This window comes from Oncorhynchus gorbuscha, linkage group LG08, assembly GCF_021184085.1.
Source record: "Oncorhynchus gorbuscha isolate QuinsamMale2020 ecotype Even-year linkage group LG08, OgorEven_v1.0, whole genome shotgun sequence".
NCBI classification, from domain to species: Eukaryota; Metazoa; Chordata; class Actinopteri; order Salmoniformes; family Salmonidae; genus Oncorhynchus; species Oncorhynchus gorbuscha.
Window position 1 is genome coordinate 64195311 of NC_060180.1, and position 23559 is coordinate 64218869.

Sequence of the window (23559 nt, forward strand, 5' to 3'; positions counted from 1 at the left end):
GTATGGGCTTTCACTATGGCCAAAACTCAATAACATAAGTGTTTGGAGCATTGTAGTGCAACGTGAGAAAGTAGGGAAGAAACTGCCTGTTTTGCACACACATGCAACAGTCACTTGCCTATATTAAGATATGTCATAGCATTAAGGCCAATTTAATTATGTAATTGTTAACACCCGTAGAAGAAAATAGCTAGTAGGCTACCCTAACCGTATCCATTTTGTAGTTTGGTTTGTATTTATAGGTTTTATGTGTTTATATATATTTATAAGGCACATGTAGGCTAATGTAGCCTTCTTAGGTCCCTCAAGCATCCTTCTGTACAATTCATTCAGTCATTTGGACTGTCTCATCTACTGTCAGTTAGATCTGGTTCAGATGGCTATCAATACTGACCATAAGAACACAACATTGAACTAATAAAGACACACACTTCAAACGTTTATCTATAATTTTAATCTCTGTACACAAAACGTTTTCAGAATGCAGCATAATACAGTTGAAGGACCTTAGTATAATACGACAGAGAATAATAAATAAATAAAAAAGAGCTGATGGAAAATGACACTCTCTAAATGCTGAAGATGGACTAATCATACTGAACAAAGATGCCATCTTGAGCCAGGCCACAAGGCATCCAAGTCTCTTTCCTGCTCAGCAACAGGTTTTTTATTTAGTCCAGACCGACCAGCTATCACTTTACCAGTGTCAAGAACAGTCAGCTCAGGCATCTTTTGGCATTAACCATTGAGATTTGACTTTGTCAATAATATTTTGTCTTAAAATAATTTGTTTTTCTGTCGAGTAGCATTTGGGTCACAAAGCAGGGATCGAATTGCATAATGACCTTTGGTCGCGCCCTAAAAATCTGTTAATATTTTGAACATATGGGTATCAATATTAGTTAAGCACCACCATTATTTGAACTCTGCCACAAAAAACACCAAAAGGACTCTTATCTTCCATTTAATTTAAAGTGCAGACAAAAGTAAGGTCATTGCAATCTGTCTGTAAACATTTGGCAAAATCAAGGATAAACCAGTAAAGCTTCAAAACATCAGAATGTTTAAACAGGTGGAATTATGCAACAACAGCTATACTACATCCATTTGTGTGTATAAATTATTCATACAAGATCTGTTTAGTTGCCGCAATGTTTATACACTGGGAAGCCTAGGAGCTAATTCCTTAGCAACAGGACAAACAGCTATGTGTGTTTAGTATTCTACAAAGCACCACGACTGGCTGAGCGGGGCAACAAACAGAACCCTAGTCATCTTCAGTGATCAAACTGTCACTACCACACATGGTTTATGACTGGGGCCCGGAGTTTTGCCTGAACTCTTCAAATTCAGGACTTTTTTATGACTCCCGGTTGGGTTTGGTCCCTCTGTAGCCGTGGACAACAAACCTCGTTCTGGAGAGTTAAAGCATATCCAGGCTTTTGTTCCAGCACTAAAACAACCCTGAATCAACCATTTGCCTAGTCATCAAAGGTATTAATCAGTTAAATCAGGTGTGAAAGTGCTGACCTGGAACAAAACCCTGCATGCCTTATTGGTCTCCAGGACCAGGGTTGTTGACCACTGCTCTGAGTTGGTTCTGGCTGTCATGTGACATAGGTGATGATGGGGACAGGTGACTATGGGTTTTATTTGGAGAGGGTTTTCTCTGCCATGTGTCTCTGGAGGCTCTGAGAATGCCTGTGACAAGAGAGAACAACAAATAACAGGTACATTAAAGAATGCATGAAAAATCATCATTAGATCCTTTTTTAAAAAGACTAGTTTGTTTTCAGAAGATTGTATTTTAGCGTAGACTTTCCATTGCATTTGACCTCCAGAACTAAGGTGTGTGTGTGTGTGTGTGTGTGTGTGTGTGTGTGTGTGTGTGTGTGTGTGTGTGTGTGTGTGTGTGTGTGTGTGTGTGTGTGTGTGTGTGTGTGTGTGTGTGTGTGTGTGTGTGTGTGTGTGTGTGTGTGTGTGTGTGTGTGTGTGTGTGTGCTTCTAGGTTCACAGTACTGTACAATATGATCTTCACCTGGTCAGGTCCTCTATGTCAACCAGCATGGCGTCCTGCTCCACATGGAGCTCATCTCTCATTAGCAGCAGCTGCACCAGCTCCTCATTCAGGCCTGCAACGTCACCACAACGTTATCTTAACATCCTTATAGCCCCTGGAACAACAGAGTTATGATGGTGGTGATGAAAGGTAGATTGGGTGTGTACCACAGGTGGCTGGGGCCACTTTAATTGGGGAGGACGGACTCATAGTAATGGCTGGAAAGGAATTAATGGAATAGTATCAAACACATGCATTCTATGTGTTTTAATACCATTCCATTTATTCCATTCCAGACATTATTATGAGCCGTCCTCCCCTCACCAGCCTCCGGTGGTGCGTGTGCATACGTACGTGTGTGTACTCACTCTGTATCTGCGAGTACAGGTCGTTGGTGATGACCTGAAGCTGGCCCAGGCTCATGTCCCTCATGTCTCCCCTCCTCAGACTCCTCTTCATCAGACCCTCGCTGATATGGGGCAGGTGGGGCAGCTGCACACAAACAGACATGGGGACAACGTTAGAACATTAACTAGACAAGCAGGGGAACATTAGGTACAGTCATGTTTAGAGAGAAACAAGGCAACATACAGTGCAGCCTTGAGTTTCTCCACATTTTGTTATGTTACAGCCTTATTCTAATTATTATTTTTATTTTTTAATCGTCAATCTACTATACCCATAATGAAAAAGCAAAACAGTTTTTTTAGGATTTTTTGCAAAAAAATAAAATAAATAACAGATACATGTATACCTTATTTATGTAAATATTCAGACCCTTTGCAATGAGACTCAAAACTGAGTTCAGGTGGATCCTGTTTCCATTGATCATCCTTGAGATCATCTTTGAGTTATTTCTACAACTTGATTGGAGTCCACCTGTGGTAAATTCAATTGATTGGACATGATTTTGAAAGGCACAAAGCAGTCAATATAAGGTCCCACAGTTGACAGTTAATTTCAGAGCAAAAATCAAGACATGAGGTCAGAGACAGTATTGTGTCGAGGCACAGATATGGGGAAGGGTACCAAAAACTTTCTACACCATTGAAAGTCCACAAGAACCCACTGGCCTCCATTATTCTTAAATGTAAGAAGTTTGGAACCACCAAGATTCTTCCTAGAGCTGGCCACCCGGCCAAACTGAGCAATTGGGGGAGGGAGGTGACCAAGAACCCGATGGTCACTCTGACAGAGCACCAGAGTTCCTCTGTGGAGATGGGTGACCCTTCCAGAAGGACAACCATCTCTGCAGCACTCCACCAATCAGGCTTTTATGGTAGAGTGGCCAGATTGAAACCACTCCTCAGTAAAAGGCACATGACAGCCCGCTTGGAGTTTGCAAAAAGGCACTTAAATGACTCTCAGACCATGAGAAACAAGATTCTCTGGTCTGATGAAACCAAGATTGAACTCTTTGGCCTGAATGCCAAGCATCATGTAATGCTCTGGGTGTCGTGGGTGTGGAGTCAAACGCAGGAGACAGAGAGTGCAATGCTGTGCTCTTTAATTGCACCAACGCACCACAGGGTGCTCACAACAATAACGGGCCCAAACACGGGGAATAAAAAATGTACAACTGAAAAATGCATGACCAGGAACAAACACGTTTCCTCTACTACAGAGCCGAAGGTTACAATAATTAATCCCGCACAACAAACAGGCGGGCCGGCTGTCTAAAGAAGCCTGACTAATCATTCACAAACAGGTGCTACCAATAAACATACAAGGAGGGGGAGGAAAGACAATCAGTAGCAGCTAATAGGCCGGTGACGACGACCACCGAGCGCCACCCGACCGGGAAGGGAAGCCACCCTCGGTCGGACTCGTGACACATCAGGTCTGAAGGAAACCTGTCATCATTCCTACAGTGAAGCATGGTGGTGGCAGCATCCTGCTGTGGGGATGTTTTTCAGTGGCAGGGACTGGGAGACTAATCAGGATCAAAGGAAAGATGAACGGAGCAAAGTACAGAGAGATCCTTAATGAAAACCTACTCAGGACCTCAGAATGGGGCGAAGGTTTTTTCCTTCCAACAGGATAACGACCCTAAGCACACAGCTAAGACAACGCAGGAGTGGCTTCGGGACAAGTCTCTGAATGTTCTTGAGTGGCCCAGCCAAAGTCTGGACTTGATCCCGAGCGAAGATCTCTGGAGAGAACTGTAAATAGATGTGAAGCGACCCTCCCCATCCAACCTGATAGAGCTTGAGAGGATCTGCAGAGAAGAACGGGAGAAACTCCCCAAATACATGACGCTTGTAGCGTCATACCCAAGAAGACTCAAGGCTGTAATCGCTGCAAAAGGTGCTTCAACAAAGTACTGAGTAAAGGGTCTGAATACTTATGTAAATGTGATATTTCAGTGTAAAAAAATATATATATTTTTTTTTTAATCGCACAAATTTCTAAAACGTAACAAAATGTGGAAAAAGTGAAGGTGTCTGAATACTTTCCAAATGCACTGTATTTGGGCCTTTGGGGTTAGGGTGATTACAGTGCTTTCACACCCCCAACTTTTTCCACATTTTGTGTGTTAAAAAGTGGGATTGAAATGGATTTAATTGTCTTTTTTTGTTGTCAATTTTACACACAAAATTCTATAATGTCAAAGAGCTTTGCACACCTGGACTGCACAATACTTGCACATAATTTTTCACATTATTCAAGCTCTGTCAAGTTGGTTGTTGATCATCAAACAGCCATTTTCAAGTTTTGCCATAGATTTTCAAACCGATTTAAGTCACAACTGTAACTAGACCACTCAGGAACATTCAATGTCGTCTTGGTAATCAACTCCAGTGTATATTTGACCTTATGTTTTAAGTTATTGTCCTGCTGAAAGGTGAATGTCTCCCAGTGTCTGTTTTGAAAACAGAATGAACCAGGTTTTTCTCTAGGATTTTGCCTGTGGTTAGCTATATTCCATTTCTAAAATACTCCCTAGTCCTTGCTGATGACAAGCATACCCATAACATGATGCAGCCACCAGAATGCTTGAAAATATGAAGAGCGGTACTCAGTGATGTGTTGTGTTGGATTTGCCCCAAACACAATGCTTTGTATTCAGGATATTAAGTCATTTTCTTTGCCACATTTTCTGCAGTTTTACCTTAGTGCCTTATTGCACACAGGATGCATGTTTTTGAATACTTTTTTCCAGTCCAGGTTTCCTTCTTTTCACTCTGTCATTTAGGTTAATATTGTGGAGTAACTAAAATGTTGTTGTTTCATCCTCAGTTTTCTCCTATCACAGCCATTTAAAACATGTAACTGTTTTAAAGTCACCATTGGCCTCATGGTGAAATCCCTGTGCGGCTTCCTTCCTCTTTGGCAAGGGAGTTAGGAAGGACGTATGTATCTTTGTAGTGACTGTGTGTATTCATACACCATCCAAAATGTAATAAATCATTTCATGATGATGGAAGATATTCAATGTCTGATTTTTATTTTATGTTTTACTCATCTACCATTAGGTGTCCTTTTTTGCGAGGCATTGGAAAACCTCCTTGGTCTTTATGGTTGAATCTGTGTTTGAAATTCACTGCTTGACTGAGGGACCTTACAGATAATTGTATGTGTGGGGTGTGGCGATGAAGTAGTCGTAAAAAAATATGTTAAACACTATTATTGCACACAGTGAGTCCATGCAAATTATTATGTGACTTCTTAAGCACATTTTTACTCCTAAACTTATTTAGGCTTGCCATAATAAAGGGGTTGTATACTTATTGACTCAAGACATTTTAGCTTTTGATTTTTAATGAATTGGTAAATAAATCAATAAAAACATAATTCCATTTGGACTTTATGGGGTATTGTGTGTAGGACAGTGACACAAAATCTCAATTTAATCCATTCTAAATTCAGGCTGTAACACAACAAAATGTGGAAAAAGTCAAGGGGTGTGAATAATTTCTGGATGCACTCTATATGCAAATAATTCAATCCTTCCTGTTATCCTGATCTTAGAGCAGTTTCTTTAGACCGGGGCGAGTTAAATGACATCATCTCACCATTGTTTGTTTAGGTAGTGACATACACATCAACAGTTATGTAAAACTCCAGTCAGGGGGGAATTCGCTCGGTCTGACACACAATGACTGTATGGTCGTATTTACAACTCACTCACCACAATCTTTGGGGCGGGGAAAATATAAAAATTACATCTAGGTAACTACCAATTTCTTAGAAGTGCTAAAGCTTGTTCCAAAAAAGCACTAAGTCGACAACAAAGTTTATTCCAGTAAATTACTAGGTCGACCAGCTGAGGCTAATAAACGCACTGTCCCGCCCCGGCTGCCTGTCAGGCCTCTTGCACGCACACAGTCACACGCACACTGTCATAGTCACACACACATAGTCACGCACACACTGAGGACGGAGGACAATCCAATCCGGATGCCATATCCTAATTATCTTTGTTTGCAATCATAATAAGAGTAACCTGCTTAATTGCTTGCTCATAAGTTAATTGCTTGCTCATAAGTTAATTGCTTGCTCATACGTTAATTGCTTGCACATACACTACCATTCAAACGTTTGAGGTCACTTAGAAATGTTCTTGTTTTTGAAAGAAAAGCATGTTTTTTGTCCATTAAAATAACATCAAATTGATCAGAAATACAGTGTAGAAAATGTTAATGTTGTAAATGACTATTGTAGCTGGAAACGGCTGATTTTTAATGGAATATGTCACGTATACTCCCTCTCCGGCCTCTAGGCCATCAGGGTGCTGATTATCCCGCACACCTGTCCCCATCGTCAAGCGCACCAGCACCTCATGACATTAACCTGGACTCCATCACCTCCTTGATTATTTTCACTATATCTGTCACACCCCTTGGTTCTTTCCTCAGGTGTTATTGACTCTGTTTCATGTTGGGGCGTTGTTTGCGTTTTGTGTTTATAGTTTTATTTATTAAAACACTCACTCCCTGTACTTGCTTCCCGACTCCGAGCGTAGAAGGCCAGCAAGGCCAGCATCCCGGAGTCGCCTCTTCACTGTTGATGTTGAGACTGGTGTTTTGCGGATACTATTTAATGAAGCTGCCAGTTGAGGACTTGTGAGGCGTCTGTTTCTCAAACTAGACACTAATGTCCTTGTCCTCTTGCTCAGTTATGCACCGGGGCATCCCACTCCTTCTATTCTGGTTAGAGCCAGTTTGCTCTGTTCTGTGAAGGGGGTAGTACACAGCGTTGTACGAGATCTTCAGTTCATTGGCAATTTCTTGCATGGAATAGCCTTCATTTCTCAGAACAAGAATAGACTGACGAGTTTCAGAAGAAACTAGTCTAAAGAAGGCCAGTTTCATTGCTTCTTTAATCAGTACAACAGTTTTCATCTGTGCTAATATAATTGCAAAAGGGTTTTCTAATTATCAATTAGCCTTTTAAAATTATAAACTTGGATTAGCTAACACAACATGCCATTGGAACACAGGAGTGATGGTTGCTGATAATGGGCCTTTGTACAATAATGTAGATATTCCATTAAAAATCAGCCGTTTCCAGCTACAAGTCATTTACAACATTAACAATAGCCACACTGTATTTCTGATCAATTTGATGTTATTTTAAAGGACAAAAAATGTGCTTTTCTTTCAAAAACAAGGTCATTTCTAAGTGACCCCAAACATTTGAACGGTAGTGTAAGTTAAAATGGTTTGAAGTACAAGTGTTTTTCCATCACCCTGGGCCTCAGATCACACAGGAAAGAGTTCTCAAAGGCCTCAGGAACTCATGACAATCCAATCTGGAACTGGCTGAGACGGCAGAATTTCACTCTCTGTACCAGGAAACATGAAAAAGTCTCATTGTTCTCATTGTTTGACTGAAAGTGGTATCAGTTTCATTTCAACCAACATCTGATCTTGAGAATAATTGGCTTCTTAGCCATTACATTATAGGGCTTTTTAGCAAGTGCTTTTAACACCAACAACTGTAAACGGAAATACCATGTTATTCATTTTGTACTATGCCCTTGTATCTAAGATGTAACTTGATCTCGCATCTTACATATTTAATGTAAATGCATGTACCCAGAATAATTCTAAATACATATTCTTCTGACATGGGGAAAGATAGAGGTTGTGTCAAATGGCAGTAGCCTGGATTCTAACCTATGTCAACACTAGACATGTGTGCCTTAAGCTGCGGCTTAGACCGCTACACCACCCCAGGTATTAAATGTGTTATTATGACTGCACCATGGCCTCAAGTGTCCTCTCTCTCCAGCCAAGTCAACTTATCAGAAATGGCAGGTCTACAACACACACACTGACCAGGTCGGCGACAGGCGAGCGGCGGTGGATCTGGATCTGTCTCTCCACCTCTACCTGCATGCGGGCCATAGGGCGAGCCAACGCCAGGGCCACCCGTGCCTCCTCTTGGAGCCTCCGCTGCACCCGCCAGAAGCCACAATCCTCCAGGGGGTCTGAGTCCTCCTCTCCCGTGTCCCGGTCCGACAGGGATGAACTCTGCTTGCTCTGGATGGACGCCCACATACACCACAGTAAGTACACATACACATGCTAGTTATACAGAATCATAGATTGTAATGTAAATACATGCATACTTCATAGTCATCAAACCCAAACATATTGGTGTGTGTGCTCACACACACATTCCACAGTCAATTAGCTTATTTTTCTCCTGTTAAGTCCTGTTATGTCAGGTTCCAAAGTATCAGTTGATGAGAACACACGCCACACCACACACATCTACATCTTTAGCGTGTACCAAAGGTGACAGCGGCGTGTCCAGGCTGGTCTCTGTCCTGCTGTCCTCTGCATCGCTGTCCTTGTCACTGTTGCTGTCATTCACAAAACACACCTGCAGATTCACACCACTTTGAGGCCTGACAGTGAGAGAGAGAGAGAGAGAGAGAGAGAGAGAGAGAGAGAGAGAGAGAGAGAGAGAGAGAGAGAGAGAGAGAGAGAGAGAGAGAGAGAGAGAGAGAGGGAAAGGAGATAGAAAAGGAGATAGAAAAGGAGAGGCGGAGAGATAGATTGAACAATCAAATCACAACCTGAAAAAGGGGAGCAGGAGGGAGAGGCATACAGTTAGATGAAGCAAGGGGGCGAGATAATCGCTCAATTCCAAATGTATCCATATAACCCCACCCCTGATCCATATAACCCTACCCCTGATCCATATAACCCTACCCCTGATCCATATAACCCCACCCCTGATCCATATAACCCCACCCCTGATCCATATAACCCTACCCCTGATCCATATAACCCTACCCCTGATCCATATAACCCTACCCCTGATCCATATAACCCTACCCCTGATCCATATAACCCCACCCCTGATCCATATAACCCCACCCCTGATCCATATAACCCTACCCCTGATCCATATAACCCTACTCCTGATCCATATAACCCCACCCCGGATCCATATAACCCTACCCCTGATCCATATAACCATACCCCTGATCCATATAACCCTACCCCTGATCCATATAACCCCACCCCTGATCCATATAACCCCACCCCTGATCCATATAACCCTACCCCTGATCCATATAACCCCACCCCTGATCCATATAACCCCACCCCTGATCCATATAACCCCACCCCTGATCCATATAACCCCACCCCTGATCCATATAACCCCACCCCTGATCCATATAACCCCACCCCTGATCCATATAACCCCACCCCTGATCCATATATCCCTACCCCTGATCCATATAACCCTACCCCTGATCCATATAACCATACTCATGATCCATATAACCCCACCCCTGATCCATATAACCCCACCCCTGATCCATATAACCCTACCCCTAATCCATATAACCATACCCCTGATCCATATAACCCTACCCCTGATCCATATAACCCTACCCCTGATCCATATAACCCCACCCCTGATCCATATAACCCTACCCCTGATCCATATAACCCTACCCCTGATCCATATAACCCCACCCCTGATCCATATAACCATACCCCTGATCCATATAACCCTACCCCTGATCCATATAACCCTACCCCTGATCCATATAACCCCACCCCTGATCCATATAACCCTACCCCTGATCCATATAACCCCACCCCTGATCCATATAACCCCACCCCTGATCCATATAACCCCACCCCTGATCCATATAACCCCACCCCTGATCCATATAACCCTACCCCTGATCCATATAACCCCACCCCTGATCCATATAACCCCACCCCTGATCCATATAACCCTACCCCTGATCCATATAACCCCACCCCTGATCCATATAACCCCACCCCTGATCCATATAACCCTACCCCTGATCCATATAACCCCACCCCTGATCCATATAACCCTACCCCTGATCCATATAACCCCACCCCTGATCCATATAACCCCACCCCTGATCCATATAACCCCACCCCTGATCCATATAACCCTACCCCTGATCCATATAACCCCACCCCTGATCCATATAACTCCACCCCTGATCCATATAACCCCACCCCTGATCCATATAACCCCACCCCTGATCCATATAACCCTACCCCTGATCCATATAACCCTACCCCTGATCCATATAACCATACCCCTGATCCATATAACCCCACCCCTGATCCATATAACCATACCCCTGATACATATAACCCCACCCCTGATCCATATAACCCTACCCCTGATCCATATAACCATACCCCTGATCCATATAACCCCACCCCTGATCCATATAACCATACCCCTGATACATATAACCCCACCCCTGATCCATATAACCTCTACAAATCCTGGCTGCATTTCATTCACTGTCCTTTGCTAATCTGAGGTCTGACTTTCAAAAAACATGAAAGGTGGAGCTATTGCTTTTACACCAGTAACCCAGTCATGGAGGCGGCAGGTAGCCTAGCTGTGAAGAGCATTGGGCCAGTAACCAAAAGGTCACTGGTTTGAATCCCCAAGCCGGAAAGGTGGAAAAATCTGCCAACAAGGCAGTTAGCCCCCTACAACATAGCCTTCGATTAAGAAAGCGACCCCGCACCTTTCTGATTCAGAGTGGTTGGGTTAAATGCGAAAGACACATTTCAGTTGAAGGCATTCAATTGTACAACTGACTAGGTATCCCCCTTTCCCCTTCCCTTCACTCAGATCCACACAGGGGAGTGAATGAGGGCAGAAGGGATTGTGTGCAACCTGGACTCAGGGGTAAATGTAACACAGTCAATGTGAATTGATCTCCCTTTATTTAGTATGATATGCTATGTTTCGTATGGTATGTATTAACTTGTGGATGTCCATCATCCATTAACTATAATATGTTACGAATTGCAATTCATATAATATGTTATGAATTTGCAATACGTTTGATATTTTATATTTTAGAAATTCCCGAAATGTTGTTGCTAACATTAGCTAGGTGGATAAAATTAGCTAGACTAGGAGTTAGGGTTAGGAGTTAGGTTAAAGGGTTAAGGTTAGGGTTAAGGTTAGGGTTAGGGTTAGGGAAACGGTTAGCTAACATGCTAAATAGTTACAAAGTGGCTAAAAAGTAGTAAGTTGCTAATTAGCTAAACTGCTAAAGTTGTCCATGATGAGATTCGAACACACAACTTTTGGGTTGCTAGAAGTTCGCTGTATTTAACCTCTGTCTTATGCAACCATACCAACAGTAACATATTACACTATCTTGAGTGTCCCGGATTTTTGTTTACTATGTTACCTTGGGCATTGTGCGGTTTCGTTTGGTAACATCATATATCGTCACAAGCAATAACAAAAAGGTAAATTAAACAACCAGACCCATAAAATTACATAATAATTGAAACCATTGAAATCTCTCAGCCACAGTGATGACGAGTCAAAAAGACTCTCAGTCACCTTCAGTAAGCAAGACTTTCAGTCATCATAACAGTCCATACGTCGTTCATTCAAGAAGCTCTCACTAAACAAGATATGAGAATTTGGTTGAAACCTAGACTCCTTGCTTCAAAGTAGGAATAGGAACCGCACTCAACCCCTAAAAGCCTGTTAGCATTGGAATTTCCACTTTACAATGTACCGGTAGGTACACTTTGACCTCCACTAAGGGTCATGTGACTAGAGAACGTTCAATAGGAACAGTGGACAGAAAGAGGCAACACTTCTTTATTTCCAGTAGCTTGACCACAGACAGATGAGCACTTCCCTAAACTGGACTGAAAAGGGGCGGTCCCCTTTATTTAGGATAAACACCAACCACTTTTCCAGGAAAATGTGTAGGTGTAGGTACTCAAGTTCACTCGTCAGAGAGACTTGCCGTTTCTGAAGGCATGGCGTAACCTTGTGTGTCTATACTCATAAACCTAGTGTGTGGGTGTAGTATGCTTTGGGTTTGTGGGTTCAGTGGTTACGTGTGAATGCACAGTATTTTAGTGTGTGACATTTGTGTCATTTGACGTTTGAGTTTATTTTATTTTTTACAGGGACACTGCACATTAATCAACGTTTCAGTAAAAGTGCCGGTTTTAGCCAGCCCGGCTAATTTTCAACCACAGTCCCTGGGCAGGTTATTAAGTGACATTGTGCATTTGTTTTTGTGTGTTCGCACTATGCTATGAGCTGATGAGTATTTATAAGTCAGTGTGAGAAGATTACATTGATCAGTGTGTGCATGTGCTGTATGCTTATTACATCTGTATGCTTATTACATCTGTATGCTTATTACATCTGTATGCTTATTACATCTGTATGCTTATTACATCTGTATGCTTATTACATCTGTATGCTTCCCCGTTCAGCCATTTACAGTCAATGACTCTCGTCTTGCCCTTTAGAATGAGGTTCTGGTGTTACTGTTACTGGGTGAAAAACAGAGAAGACAATGTAGCTTTCCGGGAAGCTCTTTCTCTATACCTTTTCTTGTCTCCCCCTGTGGGATTTTCTCCGCTTAAATGACTCATTTCAGGGAGGATAAACTAACACTCTGACATGAATATACTTTTTTTTAAAGCATTTGCTGCTTCCAGACAATGGGCCAATCCCAAACTTCCCCCTATCCCTTAGGCCAATGGTTCTGTTGTAACTCGCTCAATGGCTTGGTAATTATCATGAACACAAATATAAAAGCAACATGCAACAATTTTAATGATTTTACTGAGTTACAGTTCATATAAGGAAATCAGTCAATTGAAATAAATTCACTCGGCCGTAATCTATGGATTTCACATAACTGGGCAGTGTCGCAGCCATGGGTGGGCCTGGGAGGGCATTTGGGAGCCAAGCCCAGCCAATCAGAATGAGGTTTTCCCCACAAAAGTGCTTTATTACAGACATAAATACTTTTCAGTTTCAACAGCTGTCCAGGTGGCTGGTCTCAGACAACCCTGCAGGTGAAGAAGCCCGATGTGGAGGTCCTAGGATGGTGTGGTTACACATGGTCTGCGGTTGTGAGGCCAGTTGGACGTACTGTCAAATTCTCTAAAACAACGTTGGAGGCGGCTTATGGTAGAGAAATGAACATCCAATTCTCTGGCAACAGCTCTGTTGGACATTCCTGCAGTCAGCATGCCAATTGCACGCTGCCTCAAAACTTGAGACACCTATGGCATTGTGTTGTGTGACAAAACTACACATTTTAGAGTGGCCTTTTATTGTCCCCAGCACAAGGTGCACCTGTGTATTGATCATGCTGTTTAATCAGCTTCTTGATATGCCACACCTGTCAGGTGGATGGGTTATCTTGGCCAAGGAGAAATGCTCACTAACAGGGATGTAAACAAATTTGTGTACACAATTTTAGAGAAATAAGCTTTTTATGCGTGTGGTATATTTCTGGGAAATTTTATTTCAGCTCATGAAACATGGGAGCAAAATTGTTGTGTTTATATTTTGGTTCTGTGTACATGCTTTTCCTGTGTGTTTATGGATCCTCCATAATATCTAGCATTCTCACGTGAGAGATGTAACACCTGGCTCTGGTCTACTTAGGGAGGGATCGGAATTTACAGCATGGTTACCTGGAGGAAAATGGGCGAGGGTCATCGCTAATTACATTTCAGTCAAGGGGAGGGTTTAGTATTTTGTAATTGTAATTGATGGAATGTCTATATTTCTCAGTGTTTTAGAATTAGTTGCTTATTAGGATATTTATATCAACGTGTGCCCGATACCGACCCTCATCTCTGATTCTCTGCTATCATGTGCGCCTATAGGCTTTTTAGTGTGGTCTCAATCAAATGATCCATACCCTATAGGCTACGAAGTGCATACTCGGAGAAGCACAGAGCAAAGTTGTATTTCTAAGATAGCTGCTAGGATGGTGTAAATAAAACTAGGCTGCATTGGACATTACAACCCTGAGCCCTAGCCTGTTTGCTCTTCCTGATTTTAAAAAAAAAAACGTTTTTCTGTGCCTAACCAATGGCTGTGCTTTGTAGGCCTACGGTTGCAGTTCAGGAGTAGAGTCAAAGGCTTCTCCCGAAAATAATTGATGATTAGGCCTAGTCTAAAAAAATGCACTATCTTGCGTGCAGACTAGTCTATAGCCGATGTTCTGTTCAGCTTGAGAAGGAGAGGTGAAGATAACTACTTTGATAGCTTGCTACTAAATAAAACTGATTTGAATAAAAACAATATGTTTCTTGCCATTGATGCATTTATCAGAGTTATTGACCTCACAATTAAGCCAGATTTCAGTAACGTAGATTGTGGTGCTGAAACTTGAAGCAGCAGCCGCAACACAATGAATCCGAAATGGACCGCTCATGGTGCTGAAAGTAGTCCAATTCCAGTAGGCATAATTCATTTAAACTGTCTTAATTTTAGTTAGACTTTACTAACGACAAGAGGGCTTTGTGTCGGAGCCTGTTTCTTCCTATTTACGAAATATGAGGTCGGTCTACCTGTTTTACAGATTAAATTAGGCTATAAACTGTTATATCCATAGATTTATCGGTCAATACCTTCACCCGCCATACACTCTTTAAATAGCCTACCTCCTTGTCGGTGAAGGGCTGTAAAGTTAAAGAACATTTTAAAATGTACAGGCCTACCCCTTGTTAGTTTTGAAGAAAATAAAACAGATCTCATTAGTGCTTTAGCCCGCAATGTTTTATGCTAGAAACAAGCTGTAAAAGACCCCGGTAAGACGTGACTCAGATGCATATGGGGATATTTTGTTTTGTTTCTTTCAGATGCTGAGCTACAACCTTCTATAGCCGAGGAGACAAAACATGGACTTTGCTTGGGAAGTAGTATAATTATGTCACTGTCAATTGATTAAGGTATTCACTTCCTGTATAACAGGCCGGGAGTATGTTTTAACCCAGACAGCTTTCAGGGAAACACTTGTGACCTTCTCTTGTTTTGTTAAGCAACAGAAGAAGAGTAACTTTAGCCAGCAGGTAATGCTTACATTTGTTTCCGTCAGTAGGCCTACTCTGTGTGGGGTGGAAAGATAGGCCTAATTTTTGAAAATACCATGCTCAGATTCCTAATGACATCTCAGATTAAATTATTTGCAAAAAGGGACAGTTTCGTTGCAAACACGACACACTGATTTGGCATTAAGAAATATGATCAAATGAACACACAGGCCAATCTCTCTGTCCATTCTTAGCCTGTCATTTCGTTAATTTGCGTGGTAATAAAAAAGATTCAGCTAATATGTACTTGGCATAGAATTGCATGACATTTTTATAAAAGGCTATTTTTTCTCGGACCTGCAAACACGATGATAGATTCAAGCAATGCTTTTACTATAAAGGAGATATTTCCACCCCTAATCTTGTCCATGGTTTGTCTGCAAACCCAAAACCTTCTGGCCCGCAGTTCTTTGCTCTATCAGAATTGGTGCGCTGCCATCTAATGCTTACAGGATAAAGAACAGTTTCTAAAACTGCATATCTACGGCTCTGGTCTGTCTAAGAAGTGAGGTTAAACGGTAAGCATGTTCTCTGCTATCCACTTGATGTTTTATGATTATTTTTTTGTATAGGGGAGGGTCATTTGTTTTTAAGCTTCAGGGAGGGTTTAGGAAAAATATACTTTGCTGAAGGGAGGGCTATCCATTTCTATTTCAGAGAGGTCTGATTTTCTCCATGTAAACCTTATTATAAATAACGTTCACTCTCTTATTGTCCCCTCTCGTTCGCCCGTGAGATGTTTTGTCCAGGGGAAATAAGTAGACCAGAATGGTCCCGCACAATAAAAAAAAAAGGAAGTGGGGTGTATCGATTTTTCTACCCTCTTGCTCTCTATTCAAGGAGTAGAATGAGGCTACCCCTACAGACAATGATCAGTTTTTAACAGAAGGAATGCTGATCCTAGACCTGTGCCTAGTTCTCTTCCGCTAGAAAGTACGTCAAACACTCACTGAGCTCCACAGCATCACACCATCTAGTGGTGGAAAGGGTGCAACACAACTGACTCAATATTTTTAGTGTGGCGCTATTATCGCATACTGATACCGCAGCAGCTAAAACTGTCCTAAAACTATGGGCGATCCCATATTTCATAATAGTACAACACACACTACATTAAACTCAAAATTCCAAATGAACCTACCTATTTCAGATAAAGAGCACAAGCAAGCAGACAGACACATGCACGCACACTATCTGGTATACTCATGCATTATCACCATCAGAGAAACCCACCGGGAGGAAATGCCATTCTTGCTGCAGCTGGTGTAGATGGCTGGCTCCTCGTCGTCATAGAAACTGCCAAAGGCTAGCTTCTGCCTGATGGACTCTCTGTCATTCCTCTGGGCCTAGTGGAGGCATATTGAAGAAAATACAACAATACCACAATAAACCTGAAGTAAAAATCCTGATGATAAAAACAGGCATCAACCCAATGATAAAGAGGAAGGATTTTAATTCATTGGCATTTTTAAGAGGCATAGAAAACTAAGATGACTGGACAACATTAAAATATAGCCTAAAACATAAAAATATATAGTAGGTGGGCCAATTAAATAAAATGCGAAAACTATAGTCAGTATAACAACGAATAGCACTTAGTATACTATTGCTTAAACCAAGGGAATAGAGAGATGTAGAGTTGGGGTATGGTCATACAAGCACACAAAGAGAAGAGATGGGTGGAGGAATGGAGGGAGGATGAAGAAGAAGGGATGGATGGAGCGTTTTAATGGAGTCTGACTGGCTGGGTGCTAAATCACTGCGGACTCAGTGAGTCGTGGAGAGCAACGCAGCCAGGCGGAACACACACAGAGATAAATGTCCAGTCACCTCGCATTGATTTGATCTCATCTTTCTTTGTCCTCGTCTTTAATATCTTGTGTCATCTTAACTCTCATATACTCTCTCCTCTTCCTCTCTTTACCTGGTCTGTCCCATCTCCCATGTCTGACTACCTTTTAATCTACCTGTATCTCTATTTTCCTGTTCTTTCTGTTTGTACTCCACACCCACTACATCCAAAGAACATTGTGTCCTGGGCAGGTTGTTTGTGTCATATAGCTTTTAGGTTGACATACAGATCCTTTCTTTATAGAGGCCTGCTTCTGCAACCACACAGATAGAGATCCAATGGAAATGCATCATGCAACAGTAAACATGACTTTCCTTTCCAGATTTTATGTTTACAGTCTGTGACTGCGCCCACATCCCTCAGGTGTTGTTGTAATTTAATTATACCAATGTGTTTTCATTAATTGAATTCCCTTAATTTATTTTATGAGAATTTGTAAGATTCTTGTTTGCATGAAATAGACGGAGACCAGTCTTATCAATAATAGGTAACATAATTTATTCTCAGAACGCGCTGCCACGTTACCACGAGCAACAGTTTATATACAATAACATGACGTCATTTCATTGCTTAACAGAATCTCCTCCTCCAGACCGAGACAAAGGGAACTTTAAAGGTTCATTCTGAGTTCATTCTGACCCCCCAGCACATACACAGGACACACAACACAACTGAATTAACTTTTGACCCCTCAACATTATCGATCACCACTTAGCTGACAGTTCTAATTAACAGCAAACCTAGGAATGCACTCACGGCCTTATCTAAAACACCCCAGAGCTAAGTTTTGTCGGTTCAACCATAGGTTAACTACCTTATCTGTTTACTTAATCCACAACCCATTTCTTTCTTCCAAGTTGGAATGGTGTTCATTAACTTTAATTACTCCTTGTCCGTGTCACACAATCCCTTCTTATGAACTCATATTGTTAATCAGATATAATAAAACAGAGTATAAGTTTACTTAGTTACAGTTCCATTTAAAATGATTTGTTCAGTCATTTAATCATAATTTTCCTAACACAGGGCCACTCACAGTTTGGGACATCACACACACATGTATGTTACACACACACACACACACACACACACACACACACACACACACACACACACACACACACACACACACACACACACACACACACACACACACACACACACACACACACACACACACACACACACACACACACACACACACACAAGCCCACTTCTTCAAGCCCACTTGTAGACTGTGCCACATCAGCTGTGTACACACACACACACACACACACACACACACACACACACACACACACACACACACACACACACACACACACACACACACACACACACACACACACACACACACACACACACACACACACACACACTTCTTCAAGCCCACTTGTAGACTGTGCCACATCAGCTGTGTACACACACACACACACACACACACACACACACACACACACACACACACACACACACACACACACACACACACACACACACACACACACACACACACACACACACACACACACACACACACACACACACACACGCATAGTGATTAGATGGTGCTGTGATGTAACGTCATAAATCACAGATGTACGCTCCCATTGTAGAAGAAGCAGCCAACGCTCCACCCCCTCTAGTCTCCTCACACTGGAGACCGAGCCAGTTACTGTCTTACTGGGTAGATAGACCATCTACACCACAGCCAGGTACTGTCTTACTGGGTAGATAGACCATCTACACACAGCCAGGTACTGTCTCACTGGGTAGATAGACCATCTACACTACATCTACATCTACACCACATATGAAACATAAACAACACACACTGTATGATGTTTTTGGTATATGATACTGAATGTCTTAACTGTAAAAAGCATGGCATTAACATACTCTCAAACAAAGTCGCACGCATTGTACAAAATGTACACACCAAAATGTACACACCACCTAGGCGAAACACGAACATACCTCACACATACACATACACCTAGCAGCACATACACAGAAATACACACCTCCAAACAACGTAAACAGCAGAAATGTACACAGACAGGATGGCAAACCAAAAACTACTAGTCGGAAATAGACGTGCAATCTTGTCAAATATACGCACGGACACACCCTGGTGTGATACAATCACACACACATAAATACATAACCCACATATTCATCTAACATACCTATATTAACCTAACATACAGTATTTCAATACATGTAAACACATTATACTACAAGAACATACACACACCATACAAACACACACCTGGTAAACACGTTTCTCCTGGTGCACCATTCTTCAGTACATTGCACAGGCAGCAGCCCTACCCTTCCATACACTGCAGTGAGCCAGACCCAGGAGACCCACTCATATGCCTCAGCTACATGCAGAAGGGAGGGGGGGAGAAGAGGGAGAGGGGGAGGGAGCGGGATGGATAGAGGGAGGGGAGAGATTCTGCTCAGCTGATGGAAAGACGTAGGCGCTCTCCACTACTCTCCTCTGATGGAAAGACGTAGGTGCTCTCCACTACTCTCCTCTGATGAAAGACGTAGGTGCTCTCCACTAATCTCCTCTGATGGAAAGACGTAGGTGCTCTCCACTACTCTCCTCTGATGGAAAGACGTAGGCGCTCTCCACTACTCTCCTCTGATGGAAAGACGTAGGTGCTCTCCACTACTCTCCTCTGATGGAAAGACGTAGGCGCTCTCCACTACTCTCCTCTGATGGAAAGACGTAGGTGCTCTCCACTAATCTCCTCTGATGGAAAGACGTAGGCGCTCTCCACTACTCTCCTCTGATGGAAAGACGTAGGTGCTCTCCACTACTCTCCTCTGATGGAAAGACGTAGGCGCTCTCCACTACTCTCCTCTGATGGAAAGACGTAGGTGCTCTCCACTACTCTCCTCTGATGGAAAGACGTAGGTGCTCTCCACTACTCTCCTCTCATGGAAAGACGTAGGTGCTCTCCACTACTCTCCTCTCATGGAAAGACGTAGGCGCTCTCCACTACTCTCCTCTGTGTGACTGTTTAGCATGGCTGCTGCTTTCTATACCTGCTATCTGCTCCTCCATCTCTCTCTTTCTCTGTATCCTCCATTCCCCTCTTTCTCTGTATCCTCCATTCCCCTCTTTCTCTGTATCCTCCATTCCCCTCTTTCTCTGTATCCTCCATTCCCCTCTTTCTCTGTATCCTCAATTCCCCTCTTTCTCTGTATCCTCCATTCCCCTCTTTCTCTGTATCCTCCATTCCCCTCTTTCTCTGTATCCTCCATTCCCCTCTTTCTCTGTATCCTCCATTCCCCTCTTTCTCTGTATCCTCCATTCCCCTCTTTCTCTGTATCCTCCATTCCCCTCTTTCTCTGTATCCTCCATTCCCCTCTTTCTCTGTATCCTCCATTCCCCTCTTTCTCTGTATCCTCCATTCCCCTCTTTCTCTGTATCCTCCATTCCCCTCTTTCTCTCTTACATTTTTTAACATTACAAAACATACACTAGTAAAAGGGCTCACAAGTGGCGCAGTGGTCGAAGGAAAGGTGTCACTAAAGTCCCTGGTTCAAATCCAGGCTCTATCACATCTGGCAGTGATTGGGAGTCCCATAGGGGGGCACACAATTGGCCCAGTGTTGTCTGGGGTAGGCCGTCATTGTAAATGAGAATTTGTTCTTAACTGACTTGCCTCGTTAAAGAAAGATATAAAGAAAATACAACAGACATACATCAAACCTACCCAGACCCAGCTGTTTTCACACCTATCTCCTCAAATTGCACCATTTTGTTCCTCTCGGTCGCCCACACCCTTTCAATACTTAGATAATGAAGCATATTATTTGCTAGAGTTACAGTTAAGGATATATATTTTTAAAGAGAATTGACGAGAACAGAATGGTCCAACCCATGGGGTATCTCACTGCACCCTCATATGCCATGTCTTGAAATATACCAACAGACGGATTAAAAGTAGATTTACATTGGAATACTTCTGACAGACAACATTCTAACTCGGCTCATAACGTTTTGACTTTATAGCATTCCCAGAAGGCCATGGATTATTGAGTCATTGTTACTTTTACAATTAAGACATGACTCTGCCGTCATCTCTTCTGTAATACATTTTAAACATGAATGCATACTGAACTAAGCTTACATTTTCTGTTAACTGTAATTTCGTTATTTATGTTCCAATATTCCCTCTAGATTGTGCCATTATTAGAGATTTTTAAGTCTTGATTCCAATAGTTTATTTTTTTTTTGAAGAGATTGTCAGTTACATAGAGGTTTTTATGTATCTTACCGATCATATGAATATCCTTTTCTGACTCAAATCTCTCTGTCTTTCTATACCTCCATCTTTCTATCTCTCCATTCCACCATGGGAACACCATGATTGATAGAGCGTGACACGGAAACATGGCATGATGTAGAAATGTGAAGGAAGAAATTCAAGGACATGTTGAGATAAAGAATTAGGATGGGAGTGAATGGAAGACAAACAAAATCAATGGTGGCGAGACCAGGCTAACAGGTGTGTCCAAACTTTGGACTGCTCCTCATTCCTCGTGTAGTGAATCATAAGACACATAGAAGGCAAAGACACACACGCACGCACGCACGCACGCACGCACACACACACACACACACACACACACACAAACACACACACACACACACAACAAACACACACACACACGGAGGCTGCTGTGTCACTATGCAGCAGTGGCTCACTGTGGCTGATTAAACGAATGAACCTATGAGTCATACTCCATCACTTCCCCTCATATATTAGCGATATACTGTGACTATAAAAGAGTTTTAGAGGAAATACTAGTCCACATGGTACAATTGAAACCCAGTGACGAGATAAATGTGTCACAACACTCTTTAATGGTACCCCACTTCCTCATGACCTCTGATTGGTCAAAGGATGGATCCGTTTCCAGCTAATTGCTTACTCTATTCTATCACTGGCTGGCTGAAGTATGCTGTGTTATATTCAGTCTGTGTTGGAGTGGAAGGGACTAAAAGACAAAACAGTGCCATCAACTGGACAATCCGTACACACACACACACACACACACACACACACACACACACACACACACACACACACACACACACACACACACACACACACACACACACACACACACACACACACACACACACACACACACACACACACACACACACACACACACACACTACCTTTCATCACCACCATCATAACACAGAGATAAAGAGAGAGAGAGAGAGCACTTACAGTAATGTTTAATGATCTGCTTGTTCTCCTTTGACAGTTAGCCTCAGCCACAGGAATGAGAATGTCCTGCAGCTCCTCAGCCCAGCTCAGACTGTTAACCATCCTGCCTCTGCCCTTTTCTCTTCTTCCTTCCTCCATCTCCTCACATGCATCTTTGTTGCACTCGCACCACTGCCCTGTGACCTTCTTCCTGTAGCCCTCTTCCTCTACATCCATGTCAAAGTCCTCCATTAAATGACCCTGACTGTGGAAAGAGCCTGGTTCAAGCATGGGGGTGGGGCTGATTTCTTGGTTGGGGCCTGAGGCAGGCCTGGGATAGAGGTCAATTCTTATCTCCATCCTGTCCCCCATTTTCCTGAGAGGAAGAGGATGAAGATGGATAAAGGAGTGCTTTTGGTATGCAAATGTTCTCATTAGGCAACACAGCAAAGGTTTACACTAGGCTCTGATGTCATTTGTGTAACATCATACGTCGCTCACAAATAGGCCCCCATACGTGATTACATCTAATGTGATGTTTAGAGAGCAGCAAAAAGCTGACCGGATCTCCATCTGAACATACTGTATTTAAACATCCCTTCAGAGTGATGGCTCACAGAGAACCGATAGTGTTGCTACGACAGTGTTACTCAAAGACAGAGAACGGTCAGTAAACAATCAAATTACCATGCGAGTATCATGGAGCCATATAATGTAATTCTGACATGCTATCACATATCTATTACCCATGCCAAAAATAACACAAAAAAATGGTACTTACAGTCATTGCAGAGACACACTTGCTTCTGAAGAGACTTGTGACCGAAATGCCAACCCACCGAGGGACAGCGATGAGCCGAGAGTGAAACCATTGAGCCGGATGTAAAGACCGCTTCTGGACGATACAGGGAGAGATGTAGTGTGATCGCCCAAGGATATCAGTCATCTCCAGAATCCGTCGTGGATCACTAGAGCCGGAGACTCAAAGCCCTACGGCAACTAACCAGCTGACATTCAAGACTTCCAAGTAAAGATACATGAAAACCA

General features: G+C 42.6%; 1 protein-coding gene across 2 annotated transcripts; it reads right to left on the minus strand.

Annotated features, from left to right (window-relative positions):
* Positions 1–439: 439 nt before the first annotated feature.
* LOC124040982 (schwannomin-interacting protein 1-like) lies at positions 440–22826 on the minus strand. Of its 2 annotated transcripts, none has more exons than XM_046358131.1 (7): positions 22534–22826; positions 16651–16763; positions 8801–8918; positions 8344–8547; positions 2428–2551; positions 2039–2132; positions 440–1701 (listed from the first exon to the last, which is right to left on the minus strand). In XM_046358131.1, exons 1-7 carry the CDS (start codon positions 22801–22803, stop codon positions 1650–1652), a joined length of 975 nt encoding a protein of 324 aa, XP_046214087.1. In that variant the 5' UTR covers positions 22804–22826; the 3' UTR covers positions 440–1649. The 2 variants fall into 2 exon arrangements, with proteins under 2 accessions (XP_046214087.1, XP_046214088.1); XM_046358132.1 differs by lacking the exon at positions 22534–22826 and adding an exon at positions 19542–19662.
* Positions 22827–23559: the final 733 nt, after the last annotated feature.

What these genes read in the sequence shown, in the direction of transcription:
- LOC124040982 (XM_046358131.1), bottom strand. Translation starts at nt 22,803, where the DNA reads ATGCTTGAACCAGGCTCTTTCCACAGTCAGGGTCATTTAATGGAGGAC. An exon ending in AAGAATGGCATTTCCTCCCG is followed by an intron (nt 8,919 to 16,650) that starts GTGGGTTTCTCT and finishes TCTCACTGTCAG; the next exon opens with GCCTCAAAGTGGTGTGAATC. An exon ending in CCTGTACTCGCAGATACAGA is followed by an intron (nt 2,133 to 2,427) that starts GTGAGTACACAC and finishes GTGACGTTGCAG; the next exon opens with GCCTGAATGAGGAGCTGGTG.